Source organism: Fukomys damarensis, unplaced genomic scaffold, assembly GCF_012274545.1.
Source record: "Fukomys damarensis isolate Sample0158 unplaced genomic scaffold, DMR_v1.0_HiC HiC_scaffold_29, whole genome shotgun sequence".
Classification (NCBI taxonomy): domain Eukaryota; kingdom Metazoa; phylum Chordata; class Mammalia; order Rodentia; family Bathyergidae; genus Fukomys; species Fukomys damarensis.
Window position 1 is genome coordinate 17,925,219 of NW_022900941.1, and position 21,660 is coordinate 17,946,878.

At 38.1% G+C, this 21,660-nt stretch overlaps 2 protein-coding genes and 1 pseudogene across 9 annotated transcripts in view; 1 reads left to right on the plus strand and 2 right to left on the minus strand.

Moving 5' to 3' along the window:
* Positions 1-15,983, minus strand: part of Zranb3 (zinc finger RANBP2-type containing 3) — a 240,322-nt gene extending 224,339 nt beyond the window's left edge. For 4 of the 8 annotated variants that reach the window (XM_010606169.3, XM_010606167.2, XM_010606173.3 and 1 more), the window contains exons 1-2: positions 15,344-15,407; positions 4,178-4,345 (exon numbers count right to left, since the gene is read on the minus strand). In XM_010606169.3, the coding sequence (XP_010604471.1) occupies positions 4,178-4,338 (161 nt within the window). In that variant the 5' untranslated portion in view covers positions 4,339-4,345; positions 15,344-15,407. Of the gene's footprint in view, positions 1-4,177; positions 4,346-15,234; positions 15,321-15,343; positions 15,408-15,953 lie in introns of those variants that run through there. The other 4 variants (XM_010606168.2, XM_033757271.1, XM_010606170.3 and 1 more) reach the window with 4 other exon arrangements.
* On the minus strand, positions 1,308-1,808 carry LOC104849661 (annotated as a pseudogene).
* Positions 15,984-16,243: 260 nt separating the features above from the next.
* The window catches only part of R3hdm1 (R3H domain containing 1), a 169,718-nt gene continuing 164,301 nt past the window's right edge, over positions 16,244-21,660 (plus strand). The window contains exon 1 of the mRNA XM_033757261.1: positions 16,244-16,418. The gene's annotated coding sequence lies outside the window, so the exon portion shown is untranslated. The remainder of the gene's footprint in view (positions 16,419-21,660) is intronic.

Sequence of the window (21,660 nt, forward strand, 5' to 3'; positions counted from 1 at the left end):
AGGAGAGAGAGAGGAGAGGAGAGAGAATGGAAGGGGAGAGAAGAGATAGCTCTTCTTTATAGTAAAATGCAAATCAATACATCATCATTTTATAACTGTCACAAAAAAAACTAGTTTGATCCAAGAGGGAAAAGTTGGAGAAGCAGCAGCATATTGGCAGTCTCAACATCTCATGTTGACAGTTCATGGTTCACAATTATGAAAAAGAAAAAGAGTAATTATAGAATAGCAAAACTGGATAAAACTTTTGACTAGAAACAGGCATGGTGGTACATGTCTGCATTTTAGCACTAGGGAGGCGGAGGCAGGAAGATCTCAAGTTTCTAGCCATCTGGGCTTGTACATAGATGGTTCAAGGCCAGTCTGGATGACATGGCAAGACCATACCTCCAAAAAAAAAAAAAATCATTAACCAAATTAATAACCCAAGAAACAATCAATATCAATCATCAATCTCACTTCACACAACACAGTTATAGCTGTTTTTTAAAAAAATACATACTATGCTGTAGTATTGTAGGATAAAGGATTATAACTTATCCAATATATCTTCACGCTGGGAAAATAAATACCAATATGCTCTGGAATGTACTGTATATGGAGAGAAAAAAATAGTTTAAGTAAATGTGGTGAAATATAAAAAATTAGTGAATAGTGATTTTATATTTCTTAAAACTTCTACAAGTTTGAAATTATGCCAAAATAAAAAAATAAATAAAACAAGCACAAAGAAGCTATAAGTAATACACTCTGGAGATAAAAATCAGGCCTACATAATGAAAATGTTATATGTCTTTTTCTGTATCTTTCAAAACACAAAAGTAAATGAACTATTAGAACTCATTGAAGTATATATCTAAAACCTATCTAGTTTATTAAGTTATGCCTAATTTTTAAGAAAACTTAAACCTTGATATGAAAAATAAATGATCACAATTTATAATCACAGGCCTCCCCAAAATAATTTTCAGACTTGAATTTACATTATCTCTATGACCTAGGAAATACCAAACCAAGAAAAAACTAGTTTTACAAATCCTCCCTATGAGAATTTGCCTATTATTTAGGTCTCTCAAGGATCACACATATTATTACTTAATTATTAAAACCAAATTTAAGACATTGGCAAGTGCTTTGGGAAAAGACTGAGGCAGAATGATTGCAAGTTCAATTCTGTCTGGACAACTTAGCAATACTTTCTTTTTTTAAATAGCAAATCGTTTATTGGTAAGGTAAGTACATGGTTTCCACTGTGTCATAAATTCACTGGACCAGGAGACTCATCAGGTCAGAGGAATAAATGCTTGTCAGTTGTCAGAAAGCCAGTGGCTACTGGGATTGTCATGCAGAAATCCAAAGTCACTCAGAGGCCAGATCTTAAAGAAGATGCATCCTCTTATGAGTCCATACGGGATGGAGCCAGAGAACCTGGAATCTGTAGAGTTCTGTAGATTGTCACCTTCTAACCAGACATGATCCATGGGCACATAACTATTGCTTTAAAGGAAATCTAATGTACTAGTGGTGAGGACTTTGTCTCCCTCCAAACCAATTACTCTTTTACAAATATTTGATTTTGAATTGCTCAAGCTTTTTGCAATCACAATGCTACCTCTTTGGACACCGTGAAAATGTCGGCTAAGATTTTCTGCAAAGAAAATATCTGAATTTTGAACGGTAGGCTCCATTGATGGCCAGGAACACATCACAACCCCACCGATGTACTCAAAAGCACAATGTGCTATGCAGCCCTACTGAATAGGGTGGCCAATAAGCTTGAAGGACTTCCCCAGAGCACCTCGAAGCATCATTTTAAGAACACCTGCTACCATTGGCCCTAAGTCTGTTCCACAACAAATTCAATTTTCAGGGTGGGTGCAGGGCTTCCACAAAAAAATCTAAAGACACATCAGGACCCTCCAGCCTGAAAGAACCCCGGAAGGCCCTCCTCCACCAAGACCCCAAACATTTTCTTTCAAAATAAAAAATAAAAATAGAAAGGGCTGGGAATGTAGTTCACTGTTGAGGCCCTAGGTTCATTCCTCAGTACCAACCCCCTCACTTCCCCCCAAAAGACTGCAAATATATAAGATATTCTGCCAGGTGAACTGGGATATGTTTCTAATCATAACACTGGAGGGTGAGGCAGGAAAATCACAAGCTCAAAGCCAGCCCAAAAAAACCTAGTCAGACCCAGTATCAAAATAAAAAAATAAGAACAGTCAGAAATACAGCACTGATTTAGCATGCATTAATACCTAGTACCAGAAAAAACAAAAGTAGATAAAGAAGAGAATATTTTAAACTTATAGAAATAAGGACAAAATTTAAAACATGGCAAGAAACAAGATACATAACCAAGAAGACCTGGATTAAAATATAGTACCCAGGGTCGGGATTTAGCTCAGTATTTCTGCCACCTGCCTCGTGAGCACAAGGTCCTGAGTTCGAACCCCAATACAAAAACAAAAAATTATATAACCCCAAAATTAGAAGCAGAAAACAAAACGTCCCTACCTCCAATTTCAACAAAGGACTATTCGTTTTTTTTTTTCCTTTGGTACCAGGGATCGAACTCGGGTCATTGTGCTTGCAAGGCAGGTTGCGGAACCACTGAGCTAAATCCCTGGTCCCTCTATTCTTTAATATTAGTAAACTAATCCATAATTATGCACAGAAATTCAGCTAATCCTTAAACACTTCTGTTCTGAAAGTGTACAAACTTCTCCAAAGCCTGATGCAATAGCAACTCTTGGTTTTGTATAGAGAACCATATCTAACAATACAATTCTCTCTTGTTCAGCAAGAAAAAAATTCAGTAGTCTTTGCTTTCACGTATATTAAGTGATGGCCTCTTCCTTAATAAATTATCAGAAAAAGACAGCATTATTAAACAAGAATATAAGTAAAAAATATACATATATACGTATTATGGTCTGGGTATATATGTCACCCCAAAGACTCATGTGGTCATAGGCTTGACCTAGAGTGTGTGAAACTGGAATTGATTCATGGTGCAATGTTAGGCTCAAGGGCACTAGGATTAAGGGTGTGAGTGCTACCTGCCCTAAGAAGTCTGAATAAAATAAAAAGGGCAGAAAGATACTGTTAAACCCTCGTGTTACCTTTGCTGCTTTGTGTGAGCATGTTGTTTCTCCTCTGTGATGCTTGTTTGACATCCCAGCCTCTGGGCAAGCTGATTATGGACTGGAACTTCTAAGAACTGTAAGCCAAATAAACCCTTTCCCTTCAAACTTTTGGCGCCAGGTATTTTGTCTCAGCAATGAGAGAATAGTAACTAACACAATATGTAAATTGTAGTTGAGTATAAACTGAACAACAAAACAGAAGCTAAGAGGTACATAAGACCCTGAGAAAAGGACATTGGAGGCCAAAAACATAAACACGAGAGGAAGAAAATAATACAGGAAAAGGTCGTAACTAAAAATTTTCCAAAATTAATAAATAATATCAATGCACAGACTCAAAGACAGAAAGAAGTAAAGAAATATAGGCAGTAGTATAAAGTACTAGCAAGACAGGTCCAGAGTTCCTAACCTAAGGTGGAAAATGAAATGAATAAGTAAAAAACTGTAAAAGATGAGTTCTAGGAAGGGACCAAGATCCTCCTGAAAACTATCAATATATGAGATGCTGACAATATCTACTAACTTGAATACTTAAGGTAACCAAACACACTTTAAGAACTTAGAAGTTGTTCAATATATTTCCATCTAAAGTTAAGCCAATCATGGGCCGGGGATTTAGCTCAGTGTTCAGCAAGAAAAAAATTCAGTAGTCTTTGCTTTCACGTATATTAAGTGATGGCACCCTTCACAAGCACAAGGACCTGCGTTTGATCCCCGGTACCAAATAAATAAATAAATAAAAATAAAGTTAAGTTAATCATAGTAAATTCACAAAGCTAAGTCAACCACAATAAATTCTTTTTTTTCCCCTCAGTACCAGAGATTGAACTCAGATTGTGCTTTCCAGGTAGGTGCAGCAACACTGAGCTACATCCCTAGCCCTAACCACAATAAATTCTGCTAAAGAAAGACTAAAGTAAAAAACAACAACAACAACAAAACAAAGACTATGGACACATGAAAGTTTGCTTTTAAATATCCTTGCCAAGAATTTAGCATTTTTAGCATGTCTTAAAAAGGTACTTTACCTGCCATCTCTTCTGAGAGCAAAAATGATGCCCTCTTTCTGGAATGGAAGCAGCTTTCCCCTTAGCTTCTCAGGCAAAAAATCCAGCTGTTTATCAGATTCACTTATTAAACTAGAAGTTGAAGGTGTAAGAGAGTTTTTTATACTCTGAACTTTAGGCATGATGATCCTAAAAAACAAAGAAATCACAAAAAAGAAAGAGGGATGGGGGAATAGATATTAGTAAGTATATTACAGAAACATGTAAGATAATATTATAGTACTTAAAAGTATCCTCCATGTAATATCTACACTGACTAGCTAAAACATGTTCTCTGAGTAAGTTAATAAGAAAATTCAAAGCACAAAATTCAAAAGTAATTACTCAAAGAACTCTCTCAGAACTCTGCATTCTGTTACATTTTAAGCATTTTAATGCAGTAAAGGTCTTACTGAGAAATTACAAATCTAGTAAATTTTTACAAATTGAATAATTTTTAAAATAAGGAATGGGGAAAAAATAAATAAAAAATAAATAAAATAAGGAATGAGTGTGCTATAAAGACTCCTTTCATAATTGATCCTTTTATAACTATACATTTTCATATGACCAAATATTTTAAGAGTGGAGTAAGTCTGCATTTTATAGTTATACCTTTTTTTGTTTTTGGGGGGAACAGGGTCTCGCTATGTAGTCCTGGAAGGACTTGAACTCCCTATGCTGCCCAGGCTGGCCTCAAACTCACAGGAATCCTCCTGCCTCAGTCTCCTGAGTGCTGGCATTACTCTCGTGCAATACCAAGCTTGGATGAATTTCAAAAATTGTAAGATATATAATTTCTGGGAAGATGGCTAGGTGATAAAAAACAATAAGCCTCTCCAAGATTCGAAATCCATCAGACACTGGAAAATAACAACTTGGGGAAGCAAAGGAGATAGATTCCCAAGAAGCATGAATTATCTTCGTGTGTGTGTGTGTGTGTGTGTGTGTGTGTGTGTGTGTGTGTGTGGTACTGGGGATTGAACTCGGGCCCTTGCACTCGCAAGGCAGGCAGCGGAACCACTGAGCCAAATCCCTGGCCCAAGCAAGAATTATCTTATGGAAAACAGGAACCTACAGAGAAAGTGAAGAGACAGAAGACAACATGGAAAAAGGAAGGGGCAATCTACACTTTCTGCTGTGCTCCTGTTTTGCAAGAAAGAAAGACCACATCAACAGAGATAAAGTGAAAGCTCCAGAGGCCTTCAGGGAGAAACATAGCAGTTGAATGGACCAGGGGATACTATCTGCACCAAAAGCTGGTGAGTGACTCCAGTCCAAGTACCTTCCACATTCCCAGGATAGAGTGGTTGGACACCATCTCAAAGAGGGATCCACTGAACCAGGACTCTGATCAGAAGAGGGATGTTTGATTTCAGGCCTCCCAGCATCACACTCCCACAGTGGCTGAGTGAGGGATAGCCAAGGAAGACAGTCAAGGTCAAGAACTGTGCTCACTTTGATAAGATATACTCCCAGATAAGATAAACTCAAGGAAAAAAAGCCCCATCCCCAAGGCCAGAGGCTAGGCTCAGCCTGAATCACTCTGGATTTGAAAGTCACAGAATTGGCATTCTCATGACTGTATCCAGCATAGATGTGGGATTTGACTGCCTTCTTTATCTACCACCTTGAGCTGGGACACATCTTGAAATGGACACTGCCTCAAACCTGTACAGTCCAGAAGAAAAGCACAGTTTCAGAATCACAGAAGAACTTCCGTTTCCTTCCTATCTTTATTATTCTTCTTTTTAACTGTATTGTATTTTTACTGTCTTGATGTTCTCTAATATGTAAGGGTTTTTTTTACTCTTTTGTTTTTGTTACTTTTTGGGTTTATTATTTTTGTGTGTGTGCATTGTTTTCAGTTTAGTTCAGTTCTTTTTCCCCTCTCTCCTATCCTTCATTTCTTTTTCACCAGTTTCCTAGGGTTTTAGAAATCTTTCAGTGTCCTTCTGCCTTGATCTTTATCTCTTTTCTTACAATTTTTTCCCCTTCTCCCTTTTAAAAAAATTTTTATTTATTTATTTATTGGTACCAGGGATCAAACTCAGGTCCTTGCACTTGCAAGGCAGGTGGCAGAACCACTGAGCTAAATCCCCAGCCCTCCCCTTCTCCCTTTTTAATGTTTCTCTGTTTCTTTTTACTCTCTACATATTTTCTTTCATTTTCTTTCTTTTTTTCATTCAGTTTATTGGTACTTTTTAAGTATACAGTACAGTTACATTCATCATTGGGATCTTGTACCTTTACTTTTCTTCCATTTTCTACTTCTTTTTTTTTCTCTTACCTTTATCTAATTCTGTAGACATCCTTCTATTAAGATCCTTGCTACCACTTCTAATAAGATCCTTTGTACCACTTCTCTCTCCTCCTTATATCACAGTTTAAGATTTAAGGTTTCAAATGTTCCTCTTACATTCCCCCATTACCAAACAATATGTCTTTAATAGTATAACCATAAAGCTTTGTTACTCTATAGTTAACTTTGTAAAATTACTTTTGGATTATTCCATCAGCAGAGACATAGACCTCAAATTTAGTACATATTATCTATAATTCAATACGTGGGTTACACCATGATGCTTGATTTCTTCTCTAGGATTAAGGGTGACGTAGTTGGTTCTTATGGTATGTTAATATCTTATTTGTGTTGGCCAATACTACTGAAGTTGATCTGCTTGATATTAAGAAATTTGAATAACTGTTGCTATTTCTCTATAAGTCAACACATAGATTACTTTTGTGACATTAACAGTATTAAAGTAAATTGCCAGAGAACCTGGTTCCTGAGCAAACTACACTGCTTCTTCCCTCCCAAATTAATCAAGACAGAAGGACTCTGGGGCTATGTCAAAGGATTATAGTTAGCTACACAAAGGACATCACTGAAAATCAATTAAAGAGATCTCTATACTAGAACAAAATTTTTATAAGCATGCAAATTTCAACACAAAACAAAAAAGCAACCAAAAACAATAGAAACATGAGAAGACAAAGTAATAAAATACCTCCCCAAACCCCCAACTCCTATGAAGCCAATCTAGGGATCCTTGCACCAATGGGCAGAACGGCATAAGCTATATATACCCAAATTAGTTGAAATGTGTCTTAGTTACTTTTCTCATTGCTGAGACAAAATATTCAAGGCTCAGTGTTAAAGGAGGAAAAGTTTATTGTAACATACAGTGTATAGCGGTCTAAGTCCATAGTTAGCTTGCTATAAAGCAGGGTGGCATAACAGAGGGGCTTCACCAGAGGAGAAATAGCCCAGGACAAGCAGGTAGGAGGCAGCAAAGCAACAAGCAGCAACAGGCCTGCTTTCTTTCTGTCCTTTTATACTCCATCCAGGATACAAACCTATTAATTGGGGTGCCACCCATACCCAGGGTGGGCTTCCATTATTCATTCATACCCTTAATCCCAGTATCACACCCTTAATCCACATTCACACACCCTAATGGAGCCACCCTTGAAACTCCCCACATATGACCACATGAGGCTTTAGGGAGATAGGTACATACAAGTCATAATGAAAGCATAAAGCAGCTCAAATAGGTGCTCAGCAAAATTAGAGAAGATATAAGTAAGCAGGAAATGGAATAACCAAAAAGATGTAGAAACTTTCAGAAAATGCTAGTAACAAGCTAGATGAGCTAAACAAAATGATATAAAACATGAATGACCAGAGAAAAAGGTTTCAATCAGAAATCCAGGAGATCAAAAATCATACCTATTGAAAGTATGGTCAGTGGAACAGACCAATATGAAGGCTCAATTTTAGAACAAGAAGACAATAATGCCTTCTAAGACAAATTACTCAAAAACACCTTAAAAACAAGAGAACATAAAACACGGATTCAATAACTGCTAGTTGATGCAAAGACTAACCAAAGAATAATCGGAAAAAGTGAAAAATCAGAAGACAACACAAATGGTATAAAAAAAAATCTGTTCATGGAAATAATGGCAGAAAAGTTGCCAAATACTATATCAGGACAGAAAGAAACATACACATAACTGAGGCATATATAAACCCAAATAGGATGGGCTGGGGGATGTAGTTCAGTGGCGCTGCACCTGCCTGGCAACTGCAACATCCTGAGTTCAATCCCCAGTGGGGGGAGGTGGGGACCCAAGTAGGAATGACCAAAAGAGAATCTCTATGCATCACACTATACTCAAAAGTATCAGAAGTCCAAAACAGAGGCAAAAATCATAAAAGCTGTTAGAGAAAGGCAATGAATCACATATAAAGGCAAATAGAATTAGAGCTGGCATCTCTACACGAATCTTAAAGTGAAAGTCCTAAAGAAAACAACTTACAGGCCAGGAATTTAGCCCAGTGGCACTATGCCTGCAAGGTCCTGAGTTTGATCCCCAGTACCAGAAGAAAAAAAAAAAAAAAAAAAAAACTTTTAATCCAGATTAATGTACCCAACAAAAATATCTTTCAAAATTGATGGAGAAATGAGATAATTCCTTGACAAAGAACACCTGAAGAAATTTATGACCACCAAGCAAGCACTCCAAAGTGTTCTGAAGGATACTTTAGAGATAACAAGGATTACAACTGCATGACCCCCAACAAAATGAATCCACCAAGCAAAGCAAGAAATTAAACAGAAAAGGAAAGAAGGGAGCCAACAGCAGGAAAGTAACATAATAGGAATAAGTCAATACATATCAGTTACAGCCATCAATGTTAATGGTCTCGATTTACCAAACAAAAGAAATAGATTGAAGAAGGGAATAAACAAGAAATAAACTGGCAAAATGGGTCAAGAAGCAAGATCAAATAACATGCTGCATATAAGAAACACATATAATTAAAAAAGAAATTTATCAACTGAAAATCAAAGGATGGAAAACAATACTTCATGCAACAGAAACACAGAATAAAAGCAGGGGTAGCTATTCTATTTGCCGGCAAAGTGGATTTCAAGCCAAGATTACGAGAAACAAAGAAGGTCACTACATCTTTATAAAGAGAACAATCCAAGAGGAAGAGATGACAATCATAAATATATATGCACTGAATAGCAGTGCAACCAACTATATAAAACAAATATTAACAGACATGAAAAATCAAATACAAATTAATACAATTGTAAGGGGGGACCTCAATACACCACCGTCACAAACAGGTCAACTAGATAAAAAAATCAACAATGAAATATTAGAACTGAACCAAACCTTTGAACAAATAGAATTAGATATCTACAAAGTGTTCCACCCCACATCAGAATACACATTCTTTTCAGCTGAACATTAGATGGTCTCCAAAATAAACCACATATTAACTCATATTACATGATTAGGTAAATGCAAAAGAATTGAAATTATCCCATGCATATTATCAGACCACAGGACCTTGAAATTGGAAATCAATGGCAAAAGAAACCACAAGAACTCCCTAAACACAAGGGGAAAAAACACCTTCCTGAACTACCAATACATCACAGATGAAATTAAAGAAATCAAACATTTTCTCACTATGTAGTTGAGACTGACCTGGAACTCACTGTGTAGACCAGACTGGTCTCGAATTCACAGCAACCCTCCTGCCTCAGCTTCCCAAGTGCTGGGATTACAGGCGTGAGCCACCAATGCCTGACTCTCACTGGGATGTTTTTGTATGAGATATTATTTTTAAGATACAGTGCTTACTTTTTTAAAAATGTATTGCAGTAAAAGACTGTCTTACAGTGGTCTGCCTCGCAAGTGCAAGGACCAGGGTTCAATCCCGGGTACCAAAAAAAAAAAAAGACTGTCTTAGTTACTTTCTCCTTACTGAGACCCAATACTCAATACCCACAACTCTAAGGAGAAAAGTTTTGTTCTGGCTCAGTTTGTACAGGATTCAGTCCACAGTTGGCTGGCTCCAAGACAGGGCAGAATGGCAGAGGGGCATTGCAGAGGAGGCTTTTTATGGGAAGATAGGCAGGAAGCAGAAAGTGATCAAGGAGGGAGGGAGACAGACCTTCCAGGCCACACCCCTGCTGACCCACCTCCTCAAACCAGGCTTCACCACCCAACGTCACATTAGCTATAAACTCATCAGTGGACTAACTCACTGACTATCACACCTCCATGATCTATGCACCTCCCTAAAGTTCCACCTATGAGCACATAACGCTTTAGGAGACATCCAAAATAAAGGTAACAAAGACACATTATCATTAATTCCTCTCAGAATACTCTCTCACTTTAAACACACTTATCCAATCATTCTTGGCAATGCAACTTTTATCATAATGAGTTTAAAAAATTGTAAACATTGCTTTTTCAATCACTCCTTTGTATGTTTCTATCTTAGAATTTTACATTTGCTGATCTATTTTCCTAATACCACTCTTTCCCCTACATATCTTCATGGCTACCTCTTTACTTCCTTGTCTTCTCTGAAATGTCACTTCTCAGTGAAAACAAGCACTTACACGAAAATTCACCTCCTTCTTCTTAACCAACCCTCACACATTGCTAATAAGAGGCGGTTGGACAGGGGTAGAGGAATGAGACTAGAAGGTAGTAACCTCAGTAAGTATCTTTTCCTAGCGTTAAGTGAAAGTTAGCTCAGAAGAAATCATGCAATAACAGCCAGGTGTGGTGAGTGGCTTATAATCCCAGCACTTGGGAAGCAGGAGGATGAGTTCCAAAAAAAAAAGCCAAAAATTAATCAGTCAATCACCAGTTCCTACATTTGGTGAACAAGAGTTTACTGCACAGTCCTACTTTATGATACATGAATTCCAGAAATCACAGATTCCACAGAAACCAAACAGTTGCCTTTATGCATCTAAAAGTTAGTCAATAAAGAAAACTAATCTAATCAAATATTTATAAGATGTTTTTATACAAGTCATATACAAAGATATATACAGAGACCTACAGAAACTCTTTTCAAAAAGAGTTGATCAGGAATTGAAAATATTTTTTAAAAAAAGAAAGAAAATATTTTAACACTCCATACCCACATAAAAGTATATATTCTATTTAAGTGTTTATACCTAATGTAATTATAGTTATGGATTATTAGTAAAATGCCACTTAAATTTATTTATTGTTTGTTGAACTGCCACTTAAATTTAATAAACTGAAATAATTGTTTGGTTTGGGGGAGGGTTGTTTGCTTTTTTTATTTGGTAGTACGGGGAATTGATCCCAGGGCCTTCACACTGACTCTAGCCCATTTTTACTTTTATTTATTTAGAGACTAAGTCACTAAGTGCTGTAGGTTGGGCTCAAACTTATAATCCCCAGAATTATAGGCATGCAACGGTATATCAGATGTTATATGATGTTCTGTCAGTAAAACTGAGTATTGCAAAACGATAACAGATCAATTTTGATATACATAAAATTACATATTTTCTAACATTATGGGGCTTTTTAAACTGCCACATCTAACATCCAGTTATTTTAAAACCAAGGACACTAGAATCATTCTGCCAGCAACTATTTTCAGAATAATGATAAAATAACTCCCACTTATCAGTGACCTCTGTCTCTGAGGCATAAGACTAGAAATTTTTAGAAAATCTCTTGTTATTCTCAAAACAACTCACAGTATTATTATCCTCACATTAAAAACAAAAAGTAGAAGCTCAGAGACATTAAATAATTTACACAAGGTTTAACAGCAACTATTAAACCTGGAGCTCAGACCTGTCTAATTTAAAAGTCTGAATTTTTACCATTACATAACACTGCCTCCCCAACACTCATTGAAGAAATGCTAAAGGAGTGACTATTGCGTGCCCTTATAGCCTTGCCTCTGACTCCAATCAAAGATGGAAATGAAAGCTGTACACAAAGTGTGGTAAGGACTATGAAAAAAAGTATATATAAGATATTATAAATACATTAATTTCTTATACATTAATATTAATTCTGCAAAGTAGCAAGCAATCAACTTATAAAAATGTTTGGCACTTGGTGCATCTTATTTAACTACTTGATATATCTCTTCAGCTAAAACTTGATTGGAGTTTGCTGATGGAGAATTAAGATAATATTCTTGGGAGAGAAATGGTTCAAAGGCACAAAATTTTAGAAACCATTCTGCTTTCTTTCTTCTTTTTTTTGAGACGGTATGTAGTTTAGGCTGGCCTTGAACTCACTATGTAGTCTCAAACTGGTGGTAATCCTCCTGCCTCAGCTTCCAAGAGAATCTTAAGCAGTTTACTATAAAGAATAAAATGCTCAACATAAAAAATTTTCTGGGTGTGGTGGTGCACAACTGTAATCCCAGCACTAGGAGGCTGAGGCAAGAGGACTGCTTCAAATTTGCCTTAAAAAATAAATAAATAAATGGAAAAGAAGATGCTTGTAACAAATGGTAAGTAAAAATCAAGCTCATGCCTGTGATCCCAGTACTTGGGAAGCTGAGGCAGGATTGCTGAGAGTTCAAGGCCAGCCTAAACTGTGTAGTCTGACCCTGTCTCAAAAAAACAAAAATAAAAAAATAAAATAAAATAAAAATCAAGCCAGGTTAGGGAAGTTTTGCTAAATTTAAAGAGTTTCAGCTGGACACAGTGGTGCACACCTGTAATCACAGTACTCAGAAGCTGAGGCAGGAGTTTTAAATTTTAAAAAAAATTTAAAGAGTTTGGACTTTATTCTGTAAGGAATTGAGAGCATTTCCTACAGCCTAATCAGGTTGCTGTTTTATAGATATTACCCTGTCAAGATTAAAAGAATTAATATGGAGGCAGGAATAAGCTTTTAGGAGGCTACCACAAATACTCCAAGAAACACAATTTGTAATCGTTTATCTTCAAACTGTTCTGATTACATATCCTACATTTTGGATGTGTACAGACATTTGTAGCTTAAACATTCAAAGCCAGATTTCCTTTTTTTCAGTTTTTTGAGACAGGGTCTCACTATGTAGCTGAGCGTGACCTGGAATTTACTATGTAGCCCAGGCTGGTCTAGAACTCACACTGATCCTTCTGCCTCAGCCTTCTGAGTGCTGGGATTACAGGCGTGCACCACTAAGCCTGTCCATTGACTTGTGAGTTCCCTATTCAGTCTCTCAGCAAATAGTAAAACCAGGCAAGTCATTAAACCAACAACCTGGGTTTTCAATTTTTTTAAATTTATTTATTATTTTTATTGCAGTACTAGAGATGGAACCCAGGGCCTTTACACTGAGCTATAGCCTCAGCACCGCCCCCACTCTTTTTTTTTTTTTTTTTGGAGAAGGGCTAAGTAAGTTGTGCAGATTCCTGTCTCAGCCTCTCAACATGCTAGGACTGCATATTTGTGCAACCACACTTGGCTATGGGTTTCTTTCTTTTTGGTTTTGATTTTAGTAGATTTCTAGTAATTTTTTAAAGTGAAACATTTATTGGTATGTTTTAGATATACACAACAATAATATTCATCATAGGGAATTTGTACCTGTACATAATATATCTTGCTTCTTTTTTCCCATTTCTCTTCCGTACTTCAACCCCCTCTTCCACATTACTGATTTCTCCATTTGTCTACCCCACCAAACTGAATCCATTTGTTATTCATTATTTCCCAAATATATCTCAAATCTAAACATTTTCCCCTCAACTTCATTGCTTTTATGAAGCCTTAACTGCTCAAAGGGAGTACTGTAATAGCTCGTGACTGCATTCTCCCATACTTTGCTTAGTACTAGCTGGTCTCAAGTATAATTGGCAATTATTCTTATCTGTTCACTTGAATCTTGTTTCTCCACAGAACTCTCCTATAAGAACATCTTCATAAAGTCAGGAACCAAAGACTATTATTTTACTGCTTTACTTCAGCAATCTAGCATTCAACGTTTAGTACAATTAGAAACAAGAGCTGAGTTATCCCCTTTCTTTCCTTCAGTGGTAAAAGCCACATCACCCTAATGATTATCCATGCTTCCATAATCCTAAAACAGGGAAGTTATATGAGCCTGAGGCGCCAGATTACTGATAACAGTGAAGGACTGGGAGAGGTACCTTAGGCAGTGGTGCTTGGCCCTAAAAATACTGGAAGCCTGAGTTATGAAGTCTCTTTTTCCCTTTTCTCCCCTTTGCCTTTCTGCCTGTTCCTGCTGCTACCATCCCATGATCTTCAATAAACATAGCTACTTGCTACATACTACAAGACATGTGGTTGGCAATTCTTTCCTTCTACACAAGAACCTGGACTATTTTGGGCCCACTCAACTGTAACGCATCTCCCTGATCACCACAAGTAAGAAAATTAATTTAAAAAAACACATACACACTATATGTCAGGCATTATTTAAATGTTTTACACACACACACACACACACACACACATATATATTAAACAGCTTCATCCTAATTAAAACCTCTTACGGTATGTAATTGTTTTGTTCTGTTGAGAGGTCTCAGTTTGTAGTTCAGTCTAGTCTTGAACTTTATAGACCAGGATGGTCACAAAAGCTGGCGTTACAGGCCTGTGCCCACCACACCCAGCTCTCAATTTACAGATGAAGGAAACAGAAGCAAAAACAAGAACCTCGTTTGCTAAGCTTATTAGGCTGTAGGCACCCAAGTCTTTTTAATTTTTCCCATAAGTGTATTATAGTTGGAACCCTGTCGCCATTTGTTTGGTGGCCAGGATACTCAAAAAAAGAATGAAAATGAGACCATCTGTGGTTACCCACCCAAAACCTGTCCAGGACTTTTCTCCTCCTTCAAAATTGACTTCCAAAATAGGTTTGTACAAGTGGGAGGAGTCAGCGCAGAAATTCTGAGTCCACTTAGATTTGAAGTTGTGCTTTATGCATAGTGGTGAAAGAGCTGGGCGTGGTGGCACTCGCCTGTGATCCCAGAACTGAGGCAGGAGGATAGCTGTTCGAGAACAGCCTGGGCAACAGAGTGAGTTCCAGGTCAGTCTCAACTACATAGTGAAACCCCATCTCAAAACAAAACAAAAGGCGAAAGGCAATAAAAAGCATATTCTACAAATATACACATGCAATCTAACAGTGCTCAGACCGAGACGAAAAACTGGACTCCAGGATTAAGGCCTTAGGAGTTGGGGATTAACCTCACCTCACTTCAACCGCTCTTCCTTAAAATTCAATTAAATTCTCTTCAATTTTCTATTTTCCACGCTAGAAGCTAAGGATTTACCCAGCACGTCAATCCCAGAACCCCGCACCTTGTGCATTCGCTGCAGGTCTCCAACTCCCGCCACAGGTTTGGGATGTGACCGCCCCTAAGCGGAAGTGACGTTTTCAAAGGACGCCCTGAAAAGAGTTCAAATACCAGCAATATAAAAGAGGTATGTTCTGAGAAAACTCTTCTGACCTGTTGGCTTTCCCTTCTTCTGTTATCGTGGTGAAAAGAGTTCACTGCAGACTTAGCACCACTCGTTTCCAACACTCATTTCAAACTTTGTCCCTCCTTTATCCGCCAAGAAGGCGACACGACTACCTCCCAGGAACTACAATTCCCGTCAAGGCTTGCAAGAAGGAAGGGGGGGGGAAAGACAGAAAAGTGGACGGGTGGGAGCAAAGCACCTAGGGAATTGTAGTCCCATAGGCTGAAAAGAGCTGTCACCCCGCCCTCCGGCGGGGGAAACCAGGTGTTCAGCTTAGAACCCGTTACCTCTAAAGGGAGGAGCCAAATCCTTGAGCAGCATGTTTTTCACTACACATGGAGGACAAAATTTTTGCTTTATCCTTATAAAACACTAAGAATATTCTTTGAAGAAATACAGTGGTCTTTTCAATAGCCTCAGCCAGGAAAAACTCCCAGAACTCCCCTACCTCAGACTCCAACTCGTGGGAAAAGGTGGCTCTTTCACAAGTGGGCAAAATGGCTGTCCTTCTAGTTTTGCTATTGGTTGCTTTTTGCGTCCTTCAAGTGTAGTTACTTACCACGGATTGGTTATTTTTCTCTTGAGGGTGGAGAAAGACTTGGCAGGACTTCCTCGCGGCCGAGAGGAGATCAAGGGGTGGAGAGAAGACGGTTTTCACAAGTGTGATTGGGCAGTGTTGGTGTCACTCTGTGGACGTACAGCCTATGATGGAGTCGGCTCAAAGAGCGAAGGGGCGGGGCTACTGCGTGGTGGGAAGGGGCGGGATTTTGCCGCCGCGGCTGCCGCTGGAGCCGGTGTCCGGGCTGGTGATGGGGTTAATTTCCTTTCGTAAGACTCTTACTTGTACCCACCCAGACCCGCCGTCGCCTCGCCGCGCCGCGCTCCAACCACCTCCTCCTCCTCAATAACGCGGGTAAGAGATGTTTTTCCCTCCCCCTCCAGCTCCCCGGGAATAACGCGCCTCGCTCCCCTCCCCCGCCCGCCAACCGGTAGCGCTAACGGAGCAGGAGGCAGGCAGGGGAGAGGTGTGTGTGAGAAGGTGGCCTTCCGCGCAGAGCAGTCGGTGCTCCAGCGGAGCTTTGCCGCCGTTGCCAGCCCGCGAGGAGGTCGGGTTCCGAAGGAGACGGGCTCTCCTGGCCGGCTGCAGCGGTGCAGTTGCATCCACTTACCTTGTGCCCACTGCCCCCACATGGGGGCCATGTGAAAAGCAAACCCCTCGAGGCCTAGGGGAGGAGGCAGGGGAAAGACTCCCGAGTCTTTGCCATGGCTGCTGCTGCAGCTGCCCTTGCAACCCCAGGGACTGGGGAACCAGCCACAGCAGGCCTGCCAGGAGCGGGTGCAGTGTGCGGTTCTGCTCTCTCGGGTGCCTGACGCCGGTGCCCCGGGCTGGCTGCCCGCCCCACGGCCGCAGCCCTGGCCTTGCACGGGAGAATTCTCAAAAAGGAAATGACCGGTTGGTGAAATCAAGGTATATATTACCTGTGGTACAAGATAAAGCCCAACGAGAATATTAAAAAGAAAGTTGAATGACAGTGCCACGGTCCTAGGGGATCACATTTACACGCGTTATTGTGCTTGAGCCCTTCTATATTCCCGTGTGTTTTTAAGTTTTTAGTTGTTTTCTTTTGGATGTGGTATTCAAAGAAGTCAGTGTTCTTTGAACTTATTTTTATAAAGAAACTTAAAATTGCTTGAGGTTCTTATGTCTCGGGTGTAATTGTCCTGGGATAGCGAGTCAACTAAGTAAAAGATGAAGAGACACTTCCCTAAAATAGGCTGAGTATCAGTGCTCTAATAAAATTTTTCGGAAAAAATTCCTATCTCCAAAGTTATAGTTTTCCTAATTGTAACTTTGAAGAAATACTTTCCTTTTGGCATAAATGTCATTGATTACGAGAACATTTGGGTAATAAAAAAAATGGCGAAAGTCAAACTGGGAGTCCACCTATTTCAATGTTGGAGTCAGTAAAACACAAAATACTTGGTAGGCCACCAGTTTGACTAGAGTAACTGAGCATGCCTGAGTTTTTAAAAATATGGCATATTTGGCTCTGTTTTAGGACATTCTCATCAGGTTTATTGACTACTCATACCATTCTTTGTTTTTTTTTGCCTCAGGATATAAATTTAAATAATGAATTTTGTAATCTGTAGTAGACATGCCTATATCAGATAAAATTCTAGGCCCATTTCTGAATAAACTTTGGTTCTAAAAAATAACCAATCTCTGTTAAACCATATGTTTAAGATCTGAGAAGACTACTAGCTTAATGATGGTTCCAAGAAGAAATATAGATTTTTTTTTTTTTTTTTTGGTACCTGAAATCAAACTCAGGACCTTGAGCTTGCGAGGCAGGCCGCGGAACCACTGAGCTAAATCCCCGGCCTGGATATGTTTTAATATAAATATAATATATAACTTTGGAAAGTAAGTCCCGTCAGCTCCCCAAGGAGTAACCCATAGCATATATTGCCCAACATGGTAGTTTCCAAAATTTGGTTTTTAATTGATAAATTATACAATTGGTGCTTTTAGGTCTCATGTGTATTATATGCAGAAAGGACTGATAGTAAAATAGGAAGTTGCTATATGGACTCGTTTCTGAGCCTCAGTTAAGTTTATCTGGAAAATGGAGATAGTAATGCTGAATTTATGGAGTTGTGAGGATTAAATATGAAGGTAGTTTGTGCAATTAAATATTAACCACAATTGGGCTGGGGATTTACTTCAGTGGTTTCGCTGCCTGCCTCACAAGCACAAGGACCCAAGTTCGATCCCCAGTACAAAAGAAAAATATTAATCACAGTTATCTTCATGCATATTTGGAGAATTTGTTGTTCTTATGTACAAGGTATTGTAGCCTCAACAGTTCTGTTATTGAGGAATTCTGTAGTATTGGACTATTAATTTATATGATGGCTTAAGTAATTATAATTTGGAGCTAGGCAAAAGGTATTATTTAAGCCAAAGGTATATGGGAAAGTGGTCATTAGGTACAGAAGAGTTCATCTAATGGAAGATTCTTTGGGTCTTTGAATTAAATAAAATGCAAGTGTTTGTGAAATATATTTCAAATCTGGAATAAAATTAATATATTCCATATTATTGTAATATTTTAAAAGTTTTATTTAGCTGATGTATGTGGTTTTTGTTTTGTGGTACTAGGGATTGAACCCATGGCCTTAACACTGAGCTAGTTAGCTACCTCCCAGTACCTTTATTTTTTTAATCTTGCTATGTAGTTCAGGCTGACCTCAAACAGTAATCCTCCTGCATCAGCCTCCCAAGTGTTGGGATTACAGGTGTGTGCTGCCACGCCAGCTTTTCCCTTTTTTAAATTTTGAAACAGGGTTTCCTGAAGTCACTGTGCTGCCCAAGCTGGGTTTGAATTTGAGATCCTCCTGTTTCCGCTTTTAGGGTGCTCAGATTATAGGTGTGCACCACTCTGCCCAGCTATTTGATGTGTGTTCTAAGATTTCCTTTTATAGTTCCTGCATATGTTCATTGTGCTACCAGGCTACGCAAGTAACAATGGAACTCTTAATACAGTTACAATTAAGCAGTTTGTGTGACAGTACTATAGTTTTCTTGCTGTTTTGTTTGTAATTCTCATTATTTATCAATACTTGAGTGCTTTTTTTTTCTTCTAGTACTGGGGATCGAACTCAGAACCTTACACTTGCAGCAAAGGTGCAGCACCACTGAGCTAAATCCCCAGCCCCTTGAATGTTTCTTTTCTGTGAAAAATGCCAGGCCCACTTTTCCTCTCTCTTCCCAGCCACTTTTGGGTATATGTTAGGTCTTTATACATACAGTACTTGGAATTTGTGTTAAACTAATTTAACGTTAGCATGAAACATTTAACTATAAAGTGTTTGTGACCTTAATGCCCCGCCAGGGTTTGAGGCAGTTGTATCTTATGCTAAATAATAATCTGAGGTGGATAATGTGGTGTAACTCAAGTTATTGAACTCACTGCAATTGAGTGTTCCTCCAAGGAGGCCCTACATAGTGGCAGCAGTAGAAAGTTTTGTAAAATCCAAATAAGCTCTTTCAAATATTATGCAGAAGACATTGCCATGCTTTGCAAAGTAAGTTTTTTTTTTAAATGGTACTTTAGAATACCGAGTTATACCCATTTGAGTTAATATTAAATTTCAGTTCTCAGAAAGTAGTGAGAGTTCTATTTTTTTCTATTCTGAGATTTGATTAGTTTGTAATATATATTGCTATTTGAATTAGAAAATTTCACTTTAAGCACTTTCCATGTTCTGTTGTAAATAAGTAGGGCTTTCATGTGCGAAAGATTTGTGGTTCCCATATGGTAATAAAATTTTCAAATAGCTCTAAAAATCGACACCAAACCACAGATTCAGTACTTTTGCCTTTATAGTCACTTTTGAATACAGGAATAACAGTTTACTACTTACAGCTTTAGATGACTAAACGAGATGACAATTGTAAAGAAAAGATTAAGTGTTAGTTTTTTTCAGTGTAAGAAAAAGCTTTTTTTTTTGTTTTTGAGACAAGATCTCACTCTGTAATTCAGGCTGGATTTGATCACACTATGTAGTTTTAGATTTGTGGAAATCCTCCCTCAGCCTCCCTAAAACTCACGATGACCCTCCTGCCTCAGCCTCCCAAATCCAGGGTTACAGGTGTGTGACACCACACCTGACCCAGTAGGAAGCTTTTAAAAATATGAAATCATCTTCCACTTAATCTCTGCTAATAGTAAGGACATAGGAAATGAATCAAATCACATAAAAACAAATTTTATTTTATTTTAATTTTTTTGGTACCAGAGATTGAACTCAGGACCTTGTGCTTGCGAGGCAGGTGGTGGCACCATGGAGCTAAATCCCAGGCCCACAGAAATACAATTTTTATGAAGTTAACTTTTCATCCCAAATAATAATAATAATTTTAAAATTTGCTTGTATCTGATAAAGAATATGCATCATTTCTAAAATTTAATCGACAAAAGGTTGAAATAAGAGATATTATTAAATGATGATTCAAAGCTAATTCTCTACCTTAATTTTGCAACTTTTTTTTTTTTAAATTTCTAAATCTTATCCTTTAATACTTTGTCTCCTGGGCCTGGTGGCCCACACCTATAATCCCAGCACTCAGTAGGCTGAGGCAGGAGGATCACTGTGAATTTGAGACCAGCCTGGGCTATATAGTGAGTTCCAGGTCAGTCTCAACTACATAGTGAGCCCCTGTCTCAAAAAAGACAAAAAAAAAAAAAAAAACTTTGTCTCTTATTACCTATTCTTAGTTGTCACCACACATATCTATTAATGTAGGTTTTTCCTGTGAGTTTTGAAAGCCAACATTTTATAATCTCTATAGTTGTCTCTGCCTTGTGAATTGCAGGTTTGTACTTTTTTTTTTTTTCCTAATTTCTACCCGCAAGCTCACTTCTCTAGTCAAGTTGTAAGGTGTTTGAGCCTTCTTACTTCATGAATACTAGGTCGCTTAACATGTTTAAATGACAAAGCTCAGCTGTTTTTCGTCTACACCTGCCTTCCAAAAGAAAAAAAGTAGAGAAACATTTGCTTTTATACTTGACCTTCTTTGAAAGTAGTAATTTGGTATTGTCTGATCTAAAGGTTTAAAGCACTGTAATCTTCTGCAAACCTTTGTTTGATGAATTACAAATGTAAATCACTTTTGTGGACCAGTTATGCAGTAAACTTCACTAACCTAAATTATACGTGAAAGAATTTCTGTGACTGGAGTAAAATATCACCTTAAAAGTTGGAAGTAGAAGTTTAGGTGCATATTGACCTTGCTTCTGTAGCCTTCTTTGGGGAGGGGTCCTCCAGAGTATTTGTTAAAAGGTTTTAATGTGAAATTAAAAATCTTTGTACATGTCTGCAAATCAATAGCCTAAATGGGTATTAGGCTCCTGTTTTAAAAGTTCTCTGGGGGGGGGCAAAAAAGAAGTTCTCTGGGAAAGGAGCTGGCTCATAATAGAATTGCTGTGTTTATAAATAAGTATCGTTTGTTGTTGCTGTATTTTACTGAAAACAGCCTAATTATCTTTCACAAGTAAATTGTTTAACTGTGAAACATTCCTATCATGGAATCGTATGGAATAGTAAAAAGGGACACACTTGATACACACAGCAGTATGAATGGATCC